Source organism: Myotis nattereri (assembly GCF_964212035.1).
Source record: "Myotis nattereri genome assembly, chromosome: 1".
Lineage (NCBI taxonomy): Eukaryota > Metazoa > Chordata > Mammalia > Chiroptera > Vespertilionidae > Myotis > Myotis nattereri.
In genome coordinates, this window is record NC_138075.1 from 226780154 (window position 1) to 226793896 (window position 13743).

The 13743-nt window shown below is 47.3% G+C and overlaps 1 protein-coding gene across 1 annotated transcript in view; it reads left to right on the plus strand.

Moving 5' to 3' along the window:
- Positions 1–13651: 13651 nt before the first annotated feature.
- The window catches only part of CLNK (cytokine dependent hematopoietic cell linker), a gene marked incomplete at both ends in the record, with an annotated part of 88193 nt that continues 88101 nt past the window's right edge, over positions 13652–13743 (plus strand). The window contains one exon of the mRNA XM_081082249.1: positions 13652–13707. Coding sequence (XP_080938375.1) covers positions 13652–13707 — 56 coding nt within the window. The remainder of the gene's footprint in view (positions 13708–13743) is intronic.

The window sequence follows — 13743 nt, forward strand, 5'->3', positions numbered from 1 at the left end:
GTTCACGTTCACGGAGTCGATAATTAATAGAGCCAGCCCACAGACACTAGCTCCTGGACTCCTCAACCCTGAACTTCATCCCGTCGTATCACCTGCCTTGCACCAAAACCACCTCTGAGCTGGATCACCATGTGTCTCAATTTGCCTAAAACAATCCAAGTCTGCACTGTTTTCCCAGAGTAATGATGAGTTGTGCCCCCTGTCACTCTAAAATTTACTACTTATTACATGGTCACCTACATCTAAGCCGCAGTAGATAGTGAAAGCTTTCCCAGTAGATTCACATCCTCAGGAGAGCACAGCAGCTGTGGATGTGGTAAGGAAACATCTTTGTGTAATCAGAGGTCTCAGGGGTAGTACAGGAGGAATGACAGACATGTTTCAGGGTCTTTCAGAGAGGTAGGACCTACATGGAATTCTGATGCTGTGCCCCCAAACATCTGAAATATATATTTGCTAGTCTGTTACAGCAACAGAGAGTCAGTTGCTACCACCTACAGGTTCATTATTTTGTTGGCACCAAGTGTGCTGTGAGTGAGCCCTTCTCCAGGGCAGATTTCTTTCACCCCGTGGTCCAGGGACCCAGCCTCACACCTGGACCAGGTGTCTGAGACAGGGAGAGAACTAGGGGATGAGGACACCCTTCCCTTCTACTCACATCCCATTGTCCAGGACAATTGCACAGCCCCATCTAGCTGCAAGCTTACCTGACAAACCCCACACTTCAAAACTCAGTCCCAATCTAGCACATCAACCTCATGGCCTACAGTCTCCTGCCGGCACATGCAATGCATGATGGGGAAGCTGTCTCCATGCCTTTGAGTGCTGTAGTCTCTCTTGCCACACCTCATGCCCCAAGGTCCATTGAGGTGGTATCTACTTATACAGCTTCCTAGGGCTGCTGTGACAAATTACCACAAGTTTGGGAGGCTTAACGCACAGAAATTTATTCTCTCAGAGTTCTGGAGGCTGGAAGTCCAAAATCAAGGTTGTCAGCAATTCTTAGCAATCCCTGACTTGTGGCTACATTACCCCAATGTCCTCTCTGTGGGCCGATCCCTGTGCTGCTTCTCCTCTTCTTGTAAGGACGCTACTCATATTGGATCAAGGGCCAATCCTCCTTCAGTAGCTACTCAACTTACCTCTTCGTTACATCTGCAGAGACTCAACGTATCTTCTTGGAGGACACAATTCAACCCAGACCCCTGCTGGAGAAGTCTCCCCAGTTCCCTCTGTGTTCTCTGGGCCACATGCCACGTACCATGAGTACGGTCTTCATCGTGGTGTGGGCGCTAGTGGTTTGCACATATCTTTTTCCACCTTGTGAGCAGGGACAATGGCAAATGTCCCCTGTGTATCCAATCTCTGCCCCGCAGCAGCATCTCATGATGCCTGATGCTCCTCAGAGCAGGCTAGTCTGGAAAAAAGAACTTGAGCTTCAGAAACAGACCTTCCTTTGAACTACAATCCTGCCACCTCCTATCCATGTGCCTTTGGGCAAGATATTTAACCTCTAAGATTTCCAGTTTTTTCATCTTTAAGATGATTATGAGAACCTAACCAAACCACCTGCAAGCCACAAAAGGACTGTATTCTCTTCCAAAGAATGCCCCGTCTAACTGCTCCTTTTAACACAGTCCCTTTCGGGGAGTGTGTTCTCAGAGCTTTCATTAACTCTAACGACCTCCACTAATTTGAATGAACCTGAAGGGAAACATCACATCGTTCCCCGGAGCTCTGGACCAGAGCAAAAAAAGCTTCAGAAGGCTGAGCAGTGACAGGTATTTCACAAAACCCAAGTTTGATTGGAAAGCTGGAAATGCAGAGGTGCCTCTGAGAAGCAGTGAGGCAACTGAAAGTACTTAAAGTAATTAGTGCTAAGAATGCACAGTGATTTGCAGAGCGGCAGAGCCCTGTAGGCAAAATCCGGGCAGTGCGCTATTTTTTCTTCCATGAGATCAAATGTGGACAGGTAGAAAGCGTCAAGCTTGACTTGCTGGCAAAATGACAGGCAAATGCAGTAAATAGAACTAATTAACTTCAGCTTCATTCCCCAGGTTACAAAGAGCCTGGTGTGTATAGGGAGCTGGCAGGGAAACCCTGGGGTCTCTGGACCTGCCCACTGACCCGGGGACAATGTGTAAGACACCTCCCCACGTGACTTCCCCGGCATTTCCTTCCATATCCGAAGCCTCCTGTGGGCCACTCTTTCAGGGAAAATATTCAGTCTTCCTCCTTTGGTCTCTTCTCGGTGTCCCCTCTTTTCTTAGAGGCCTTCCCTGGAGGATCTAGTGGCCTCCAGCTCCCTTTTATGAAATCTGGCACCTTCAAGAAACAAGTGTGGCCAAGGAGAGGGAGTGCCACCCAACAATGAAGGCAGGGCTCAGGCCAAGACCTCCCATCTGGATCCAGCTCTACCTCTGTGGTCTGGGAAGGGGACTGCATTACTCTGGGTCTCATTTTCCTTGTCTGTAGAATGGGAATTCTGATTCTGATCTCACCCATTGTCTCAAGTATTTATGGGGATATGTAAACACAGCCCACAGCCATCACCTTTATGGGAAAGAACACCCAACAGCGCGTAACCTCTCCCATTGCTACCAACAGTGGAGAGTTGACACTGGGCCAATACTACATGTGAAACATGACACTGCCTAGTACTTCCTATGATGACGCTGCTGATGCCATTGCCATTGTGTGGGGTGGATTCTCTCTGCTTCTTGTCTCTGCGTTTTCCGCCCAATCACATTCCCACTGCTCCGTGTGGTGTGAAGCAGTTGTAAAATCAGAGTAGGAAGATGACAGAAACTTGGTCCTCGAGGCCTTGCAGACATCCCAGAGGGCCTTGTGAACCAGAGGAAAGAGAATTAGTTGTAGAGTCAGATATTCCTGGATTAGGCGCGTCATCTCCATCCAGTTGCTGATCTTATTTCCCTGTGATGACAGTCAAACTTCCCATTTAGGGGAGGAGAACTAAAGGATGAAGTTTTAACATGTCTCCCTGCACATAAGTCCTCAGGAAATGCCAGTTTTCATCAGATCCTCGGAGGAGACCACAACCTGCTAACAAAGACGAGGAGGGGGGTAACCAAAATAGCACAAACAATGATGCTCTCAACCTGAGAGAACTGTTAACTTAGCATTAATTCTGTAAATGAAAAGACTTCCCAGATTTCAGGTGCTTCTGCTGTGAGTGGCCTAGCTGCACTTGCTTATCTCGATCTAAGTTAGAGGTATTTTTAAAGATGATTTAGTTCATGATGTGTGATGAATGCAAAAATAGTGAGAGCGCCGAAAGTGGTAGAAATAAAAATGGATAGTTGTTTTATGTGAAAGGGGAATAAAAATGACGAATGTCACATGGCTTCTGTGGCATGACTTTTTCAATTGTAGTGGTGTTCCAGCAGACAAACAGAGGATCTGTTGTGTTTGAAAAGTGTGGCCAATGTGAATCAATAGCCTTTATCAACAGCAGAAGAAAGTGATTGTCAGACTCTAGGCTGGACACAGGGCCCAGGACACGCAGGGAGCCAACGAATATTCCACAATGGTCCTACAAAGGTCAGCTGTGCTAAATTAAAGCTGCACGCTGTGCAATGCATGAAACGCTATGCAGATTGCCAGGGCAACATCAGAAAGCCCGATCTTCTTCTATGTGACTTCGCATGGAGCCCTGGTAAGGTTTAGGATATCACCTGTACCCTCCATGGACTGGGCACAGGTGGTGGAGGGTGTGGCAGGAGTCAGATGAAGAGAAGTAGACAGATCCAAGAGGTAGTCTGGAGGAAAACCTCCAAGATTGGTGATGGCTTTGTAATGGATAATGGGGGTAATGGGTGGTGAAGGATGGCTCTTGGACTTCTCTATTACACAACTGGGTGAAAGAAGGTGCCATGTATACAACCAAGGACACCTGGGGAGATGGAGATTTGAATATTTTAATTTTTATATGCTGCTCAGGTATTCAGTTGGCAATGTCAGGTGGCCAGGCTATACAAGGACTGCCCATGTCGTCAACATCTGTTAGTATCTCAACTCAACCTGTGAATCGGTGGCATGCATCCTTAGCCCTCTGTTCATAAAAAGAAGTGAAGTGTTCAGATAAAAAGACCTCGGATGCCAACCCAGTTGACTCCTGACTCTAGCGTCCACTAGCCATGTGACATCTGAAGGACAGCTGGAAAACCCTTTTGTGGTTTGAGCTTCATTAAAAAGTAGAAATAATTTCTCTCTCACCGAGTGGCTTTGAAGAGAATGAAAGAGACAGAAAACTTTCTAATTGCCAGACCCGAGCCTTCAACTATTCCCCTTTCACCCTTCCAGTTCCCCTTCTCTTCTCCAACCGGGTGGGCTGCTAGCCCAGAAGCACCAGGCGGGGTTACTGTCATTTACAAAGTCCTAATGGAATATTGCTGAAGCTTTGGGGGGAAATGGTTTTGGGGCCTCCCTCATGGGAGCTTGAATCCTAAAGTCTCCAGAGAGCTGTGACAATTAATAAAAAGCCCTCCCAGTGAGCAGCCAGGGTGGGAACACTGTCCCCCTCACTGCATGCTGCCCTGTACCCCCATAAGCTCTGCACTTTGGGAGATGTTGCCCCAAAACCTACTTGGGCTTGAGAGATACTGGCCTGGCCAAAGGAGCAGGGGAAGTGCCTCTTCACGGTAAAGGGGAAAGGCGAAAACCGCTGAGGTTGGCTGAAAAGCTAAACCTTGAGCTGAGGTTTTCCAGGGCTGGGTGTTAGGGGCACCACACCCCTGCTGTTCTGTGCTCACTTCCGGTTCCTGGAACATGTGACTGTCAGGGGCCTCCTGGGTGGACACTGTTACCTCAGAGCCAGGATTGCTGTCATGGGAAGGTGAGCCCACCTCCTCCCTCCTCCTTAAAACCCAGGCCAGGCTAGCACTAGCGATAACCACTGTCTATGGGACAAGGACCTACGCCCAAGGCTGTGAGGGCGGCAGGCACCTCTGCTTTGATGAGAATGAGACAGAGGCCACTACCATGCCCTTTGTCCTGGGAGCAAGGGATTGGGTCCTCCCCGCTGCCTCCAAAGCCTCCCCACGCCTCAGGGTTCCGTCCACGCTGACTCCACAGCTCTAGGCCTGTCCTATCCTGGTGAGCGGCTGAGAAACAGACCCTGCCTTTTAGGAACTTAACATTCATTCAGAGAGAAAAAAGGTAAATAATCTCCCAAATATATATTTGCCAACTGTGATCAATCCCAAATATCTATGTTGATGTCGTGGTAGTTAGAATGTAAACTTGAGTTGAAATCTGAAGAGCAATTGCAAAACTAAGCAGAGAAAGAAAAATACAAAACTTCTGAGAGAACCACAGGGAGAAAGAAAGACCTCGAATTTGAAGGGCAAATGGCCTTGACCTCAGAGAGGTCCTCATTGTATAGGTGTGAGCCTGGGGCTCTGAGGCCACTTCCCCAGGACCAGGCCAAACTGGCCCTGGGACCCGTGGCTGCACCGGGGAGCTGTGGGCTCTGGGAAGAAAGGCCTGGATTTGAAGATGGCACCCCTACTACCCAGCTGAATGCACAAACAGGTCAATGATGCCTCACCCACCCACCCCCCAGTTGGAAGATGAGGTTCACCTCCCTTCCACTCTTTCTAGAAGTCAAGGGTAAAGATATCCTCAGGTGAGGATTAACAAAGAAAAATGAGATGGCTTGGTTTTGGAGCCTCTCATAAAACACAGACACACACACACCCTTAGTACAATCCCTATTGGCACTCTTCATCTCCAAAGTTCATAAGTGATCTCTGGAATGAGAACTCTATGTATATAGATTTTTTAAGTAATATTTTAACAGCTTTATTTGGATATAATGTATATAATAAAAATCATTGAATTGTACACTTAACATAGGTCAACTTCATAGCATCGATTTTTTGATGCATTTGTGCTACGGTTTCCTCTACCAAACTGTGACAAGGGCTTTCGAGACCAAAGCCATGCTGTTTCTCAACAAAGAGCTGGTGAAAACCTCCAGCCGAGTAAGGAGACGTCTTGTCTATGGTGTGAAGACCCCCTTTCTCCCCATATTACTTTGAGCAAGGGTCGTGCCTGAGCCCTCTTCCATTGGGTCAGGGCCCTTATGCTGCTGTCACAGTTAGTCATGAGCCTTTGCAGCACATCCATCACATCAGGTGACCCACATTGACATTCCAGCATCACCTCTTTCAAGCTGGGTGATCCCAAGCCTTAGTTTCCCCAACTGTAAAATGGGAATATCTATTACAAGCCTGGGTTCCAGACTGGCTGTGCCCCTAATGAGCTATATGGCATTAAATAAAGGGGTAGAGCTCACAGACATTTAAGTATTTTCTACTCCTTGGAATCTTTCAATGCCTAGAATGTAAGGACTCCAATTTCCAAACAAAACCTTTCTTTTTCTTCGTCTCTAAGCAGCTATCGTCCCCAAACCACTTTTTTGACCTAGACTCCAAAGTCCAAGTCCCATTTTGCCCCGTGAAAGAGTGATCTGAGACCTGTTTGAGGCTGTAAATTTTCTCAGCATCACAATCACACAGAAATACCTGGGATAAACAGCTCGGTGCTGGTCCATGGTGAAAATGGATGGCGTTCAATTATCTTTAGCATTGTTCCCCTCTCACCAGTGGAGCCTCAGCTTCTAATCCTGGGACAATAGGCTGGCCTGGGGAAGTTTTGCTGCACACAAAGAAAGTTCACCGAGAAGCCATGGCCCGGCCCCCAGGGGAGAGTGACTTTTCCTTCACTTTTCAGTACATAAGGCATCTTTCTCTGGACATTTCCTTCTTCACATCTGCCTGAAAAGGATCGAATAATAACAGCTCAGCTGAATTGGTGTAGAGAATCTGAGGGTAGAATGATTTCAAGGGCCAGAGACTCCAGTGGTCAATGTTCATGGTCTTCACTGGGTGTGGCTCACTTCCGACATGTGGTCCATTTATGGGAGCAAGTCTGTGATAGTGACTCTAACACAAGGAACACACCTGCTCACCCTCTGTCCTGTCCACCTCTCTCCTTACAGCCCAGGATTCAAAGCAAAAATTAAAGCTGTCCTTTCTCTCCAGTTACCCACATATGAAAGATACACACAGGATCCAAACCACAAAGCAAGCCTGTGGAGAAGTAACCCAGCCTTTCATCCCTCTCTTTTTCTCCTTTCTGGCTCAATGGTTCTGGGTAAACAAAACCACAGAGGAGGTGTTCCTGGGAATCAAACCATAATCCTCAGACGGTTGGCTTAGCTCATGAATCATTAGTTCAAGTCTTTATTTTTATTTTTACTGCTCTGAGCATTAAAAGGCTAATATGCAAATTGTCCCCTCGACCAGGAGTTCAACCGGGAGTTCGACCATGGGGGGGGGGGGTGCTGGCCAGCCAACCGCCTGCGGCCCCTCCCCCCAGTCAGCCCTGCCCCCAGTTGCCCCCCCCCCCATCAGGGGCTGGGCCGGCCAACCATCTGCAGCCCCTCCTCCCAGCCAGCCCGGCCTGTTCACCACAATCGGGGTAGGCCAGCCAGACCCCACCTATGCACGAATTTGTGCACCAGGCCTCTAGTCTAATTATAATTTAAATTGCAGGAGAGTTCTGGGCACCTACTAAGTGCCTCACACAGAAGAAATCGAACATAGAAAGGTCATTTTGAATGAGCAGCTGACAGTCCCCGTGATGAAAAGTCCAGACCTTACACCGCCTTTCAGTTCAGAGGGGATGGTGGGTCTTTTCCTCTTGCTCATGTTAATCCTACTGGCAAACATTTTTTTAGGGGGACAAAGGAAAAGGGTATTTGAATGTGGATCTGCCTCCAGTGATAAACAATAGAAGCTGGGAATTGGTCTTGGAGAACAGCAAACAGGAAGCACATGGAAGTCATTAGGATTTTGGGGAGGGTCAGGAAGCATGGGAGGCAGCTCAGGGAGTTTGTTCCCTTTGCATTGCTATATGTGAAGGTGAATAGAATTAACTTTTACTGGGCATCTGGCCTCATATCTATAAGACATTATTATTGCTCCCATTTAGAGATAAGGACCATGGAACTCAGGCAGTGAAGTCATTGTCCTGGGCCCAAGACCCAAGGTCTTAACACAGGGAAGAAAGAGAACATAGACATGTCATATGCCAGCTCTTTCTGGCACCTAGCTGAGCTCATTCTGCCACAGGACACCATGAATGGCAAAGTCCAGTGTGGGTTAGCCGGGAGTGTTCTGGTTAATTTTATAAAAGTTGGGCAAACAGCTCTTTGTGGAAAGAAAAAGAAAAAAAAAAAAAAAAAAATATATATATATATATATATATATATATACTCACTTGTCATAAATTTTACAGCTATAAAGGACATATCATATATAATTTATTGATTATAATGCAATATACCATATTTTGTTTTGTAAATTTCCATATAGCTTGTTGATCCTAGCAAAATGATTTCATTGATTTTTGCTGAACTCTTTCTTACATCCCTAGCCAACCTCTGGTTGCAATTGACAAATGAATACAGTTCTGACATCAATAGCGATTGATATTTTCCTGTACATTCATGAGTAGAACAACAAAGAGGTGTGCCAGAGCCTCACTGGCATGCCCGGATGTGAGCAACTTCTTTGCTGAATCAGAAAATACTTCGAATACTGGAAAAAAATGGTTCCCATGTTTGTGCTGTGCACAACGTTACAGCTACAGACAACACAGAGTTAAATTAAATCTGCTTTATTAACATTCCCTCCATCATTTTCTTAAGTTAGTCTATTAACAAAGCAAAAAAAAAAATCACACTTTGACTCATAGCATATGCCAATTCCTGTGGTGTAAATGTTCCCACAATGGCCACACTCAACGCCAGTAAGAAGTCACTGGGTGTGCAATTGGGGAGAATGCACAGTCACATATTCCCGTCATACAGATACCATAGACATAAGCAGCACCCAGACTGCAGATGTAATAGCAAAGTGCAATAAAATAATTAGGAAGCGATGCAATTTGAGTCTTTATTGCCTTTGTTTTTAATATAATTTATTCAATTGTAATTTTATATAATTTAATTTTTAACAACAGCTGTGTTTAATTAACAACTGGCTTTCAAAATGAGCCATCAGCTCTACTGCACAGCCTGAGCCGCTCCAGCTCACTCGTGACCCAGGGTCAACCTCCCCCCTCCCCTTGCAGGTGTGATACTGAAGACCCCGTCATTATTGACTCTTTGTTAAAAAAACAACAACAAGCTTTTCTGAACACTGTACTAGGTTGACCTTGGAAAAGATATTTCACTTTGAGAGTCATTTCCTTCTTTGTAAAGCCGAGACGGTCATACCTTCATCATAGTGTTGCTGTGAGGACTGGCAGAGTGACAAGCACTGTGACTAGACCAGCCGTGGGCAAACTACAGCCCGCGGGCCGGATCCGGCCCGTTTGAAATGAATAAAACTAAAAAGAAAAAAGACCGTACCCTTTTATGTAATGATGTTTACTTTGAATTTATATTAGTTCACACAAACACTCCATCCATGCTTTTGTTCCGGCCCTCCGGTCCAGTTTAAGAACCCATTGTGGCCCTCGAGTCAAAAAATTTGCCCACCCCTGGACTAGATGGTACGCTTGCTTAGTAGCTCTTCAGGTGCGAACTCCTTTGATGCTCAGAGCAGTCCTGAGAAGGAAATGTTATTGGCTTCGCTTTGCTGATCGGGACAGAGAAGCCCAGAGGAACAGTCACTTCCCCGAGGTCACATTAAACCTGCCCCACTTGACCTGCACAGATCCCAGGGCCTCTTGCTAATGCAAATTCCGGGCCTGCAGGGCCAAGGAGGTGCCTTGGAACCTGCATTTCTAACCAGCTCACAGGTGATGCTGCTGGTCCAGGGACCACACCTTAATGAGGCGCTGGACTGCCTGGCAACTGTCAGTCTGATCTCTGTATCAATGAGTCTGTCTCTGTTTTGTTTGTTCATTCGTTTTATTTTTTAGATTCAAGACATAAGTGAAATTGTACAGTATTTGTCTTTTTCTGACTTATTTTTACTGAGCATATTACCCTCCAGGTCCATCTATTTCAGCCTTTTTAGTGTTGAATAATATCCTATTGTGTACATGCACCACATCTTTAGCTTTTAATAACTTCCACATTAAGCAGAGATTGATTCAGTGAGTGGGGCTGGGAGAGGGAACTGCCACAGCCTCAGCCACTGTTACTAGGATAATAACACTTCCCTGGCCTCCCTCACTCCCCACCCCGAGGTCCCAGGTCCCTGAAAGCATCCATACCCACCTGAGTTACTGCAAAACTTACCCAAAGGCCTCCCTGCTCCTGCCTTGCCCCCAAGGTCCCTCTGTTCTCCACCCAGCAGTCAGAGAGCCTACGGGGATATCACCATTGTCAGGGTGTCTCCCTATCTGGGACTTGCCATGGCTTCATGCTTCTGTGGAGTCCAAGACATCCTGTGACTGCAGGACTCACCAGAAGTTCTTGGATCACATTCTTAATCCATCCCGGCACTCACTGCCTATCAGCCATGTGGCCTCCCTGCCTCAACCCCCAGTTGAGGTCCTACTTCCCAGCTTCGTCCACCCCCAGCCCCTTAACTCCCACCTACCAGCCACCAGCCACCCCCCTCAGTTCCCGGGCCTGGGTGCTCTTGCTGCAGATGCCCCACAGCTGGCCCCACAGTGCCCTCTCCCAGCTGTCACCTGCTCAGCGAGGCCCCAGACCACCCCATGGAACAGCCTCCCTGCCCACATGCCTTTCTGTTGATCATGACCGCCGGCCTTCCCCTTCCCAAGGGCCAAGATCCTCTTCTGTCTTATTCCAGGCAAGAGGCTCTGTTTTCTTCCCTGATACACCCCAACCACCGAGAACAATTCCTGGCCCATGCTATGCACTCAGAGGGGGGAAATGTATTGTTGCATTAATTGTGATTAAGATTTCCAGCCCAGATATGGTTTGATTCCCCATCAGGGCACATGCCTGGGGTTGTGGGCTCAATCCCCTGTAGGGAACATGCAGGAGGCAGCCAATCAATGATTCTCTCTCATTGATGTTTCTATCTCTCTCTCCCTCTCCCTTTCTCTCTCTGAAATCAATAAGAAACATAGTTTTAAAAAATAAAATAATAGAATGAGGATAGTGGCTGCAACATGACAGACAGGTGGGAGGAAGTGAACAGACTCCTGCTGACGGTGCTAGACATTCCCAGGGGGAGATGGTGCAGCTGGACCCAGTGGCTGGCCCATTGCAGGCCTACCCCCCCTCTCCCTGCCCCGCCTTGATTCCCTTCCTTTCCTTGGACCTTCTGGAGGCAGAAAGTGTGGGACCTGGAGGTGGAGAAAAGGATATTGTCTCAGGGCTCATGCTCTGGAAGCCCCCCTGCATATACGCACGAGGCCACTCCCCGGGTCCCTGCAGACCACAGGGACTCCCACTGTCCCTTCACGCCTGGGTTTTCCCTGGCTGTGCACCAACCAAGCACAAACCAAGCTTTTGTTTTGAGAGTGGTCTTAAAAATACATATATTGCTTTTTTTCATGTCGTTTTCTATCAGGCTTCCAGAATCTTCCAGGCATGACCATCTATAAATTAAATTCCACTATGAGCCCATCAATGGGCCCATTAACTGGGTGATTCACTGTGGGTATTGTGTTTGCTCATTATGTGCACTGATGGTCTCTTAGAAGCTCCGTTCCCCTGAGAGTCAAGACAGAGAAAAGGAAGCAGACAGCATTTGAAAAGATCAAATGTGAGGCTTCAATTTTTTGGGGGGAAGGGGGGAGAGGCGAGGGGGGTTTCTTTGTTTTCTTTTGCTGAGTGAAATTTTAAACAAAAAACAAGACAAAGAGGAAAGCATGGTGGTGAAGAGTAACTGGACGTTTGGGGGCCATCACTTTGTAGTGTATATAGATGTCAAATTAGAATGTTGTCTACCTGAAACAAGTAATAAAGAAGAAATATAAAAAGAGGAAAGAAGCTTTATGGGATTTCTTGAAACCTAAAGGACTCAGGATTACTCTCTTGCTTCTTATATTAGATTATCTTTTTCTTTCTCTCCTCAAGAAGATTGAAAAGAAACAGGAGAATTTATTTAGAAGGCGCATAAAAAAGCTGAATTCGAAGACTAGCTCTGGCAAAGCCAAGGCCGAGTGGCAGGACCTCGAGCCCCACATGCGGAGCCAGAGCTCAGTGTGGCCAGTCCTCCCACTTCCCTGGGCTGCGCGGTTTTCTCATCTATAAAATGAACAGGTTCTGGCAGGTGACACCTACCTTTCCATCAAGCCCCGAGCTCTGAGGATCTTTAAAGCTCCAACTCTGGCAAAAGAAGGAGCTAAATCCAGACACCACTCTCCACTATGCATCTGCATCCCGTGGGCAGAGCCTGTCTATTCTGGCGTGTTCTGGATCCATTTTTTGCCTTCATAAACCAGAATGAGTCATCCCCCCAGAGGTTCCTGACTCGTCTTCTCCTGCACAAACCTTTCCTCGGCTGCCCTTCCATTGAGGGGAAAGACAGGAACCCAGATTTGGTGGGACATATGCTCACCATGGGTGACTGTGCAGGTGTCAACCCCTGGGTCCATTTCTAGAGGAGCTGGGCCTCTCTCTGAGTCTGGAAAAGCTGGAGGAGGCACCTGAGAGACCTCAGGGAGAGGGGGTCAGTGAGGGGCTACCTCCCGGCCAAGTGTAGATCCAACAGGCAGCCATCAGAGCTATGCCCACAGGAACATCAGGTTCGGGCCAGGTGGACGGGCCTGAAACTGGGCAGCCGTTCAAATCGGGAGTAAACAAAGGCAGGACACTGAGGAAAGAAGATGTGACAAGATGCCCGCCCGGCGTGGCTCAGTGATTGAGTATCAGCCTATGAACCAGGAGGTTACGGTTCCATTCCTGGTCAGGGCACATGCCCAAGTTTGCAGGCTCGATCCCCAGTAAGGAGCATGCAGGAGGCAGCCGGTCAATGATTCTCTCTCACCATTGATGTTTCTATCTCTCTCTCCCTCTCCTTTCATCTCTGAAATCAATAAAAATATATTTTAAAAAAGAAGAAGAAGAAGGAGCTGTGACAGAAGGGATGAACCCCTTGCTTAGTGGCTTGGTTCCCTCTCACGTGGCTGCCAGCTTCTTAGGGCTGGGACCTTCTCTGTCTTTTCCTCCTGTGTCTCTAGTCCTAATATGATATCCAGCACATGGCAGCTACTCACTCGATATTTGATTTGAGGCTGGCACCAGGGTCTGCCTCCCAATTTCAACTCAGGTCAGTAAGCGACTCGAATCAAAGCGCTTTTTTCCCATGACCAGAGACAGCCTTTCAGGGGCTTTGAAGATGATTCAGAAGGAAAGGGATCCAGGATGGGACTGGGGGCTTAGGAAACAGGCTGTCACCCTAAAACCCCTGGACACCACGGCCTCACCAAGGTGACACATAGAGTTAACCATCACAGTGGTGTGAATGGGTGAGGGGTGGTAATGAAAACATCTCATTGTGGACCACTCAGTACTGAGTTCCTCGGGAAAGAGTCACCAGCTCAAACCTTCAGGGACCGGTTAGCTAATGTAAAAATGTAAGACAGTAGAGAGTGAATGGTTGGGCTTTATGAGCTTGAGAGGAAAAATCATATGTGAATATATTAAATTCAAACTTTTAAAAAAAAAAATCTGTGAGGCAAGAAGGCCATGTATGTCCTTCCATTTTTCTGGGTTCTGCAGTGCAAGCACATAAAAGATGTCCGGTATCCAGGCTATAACGCGTCAAATCCCCAAGAAAT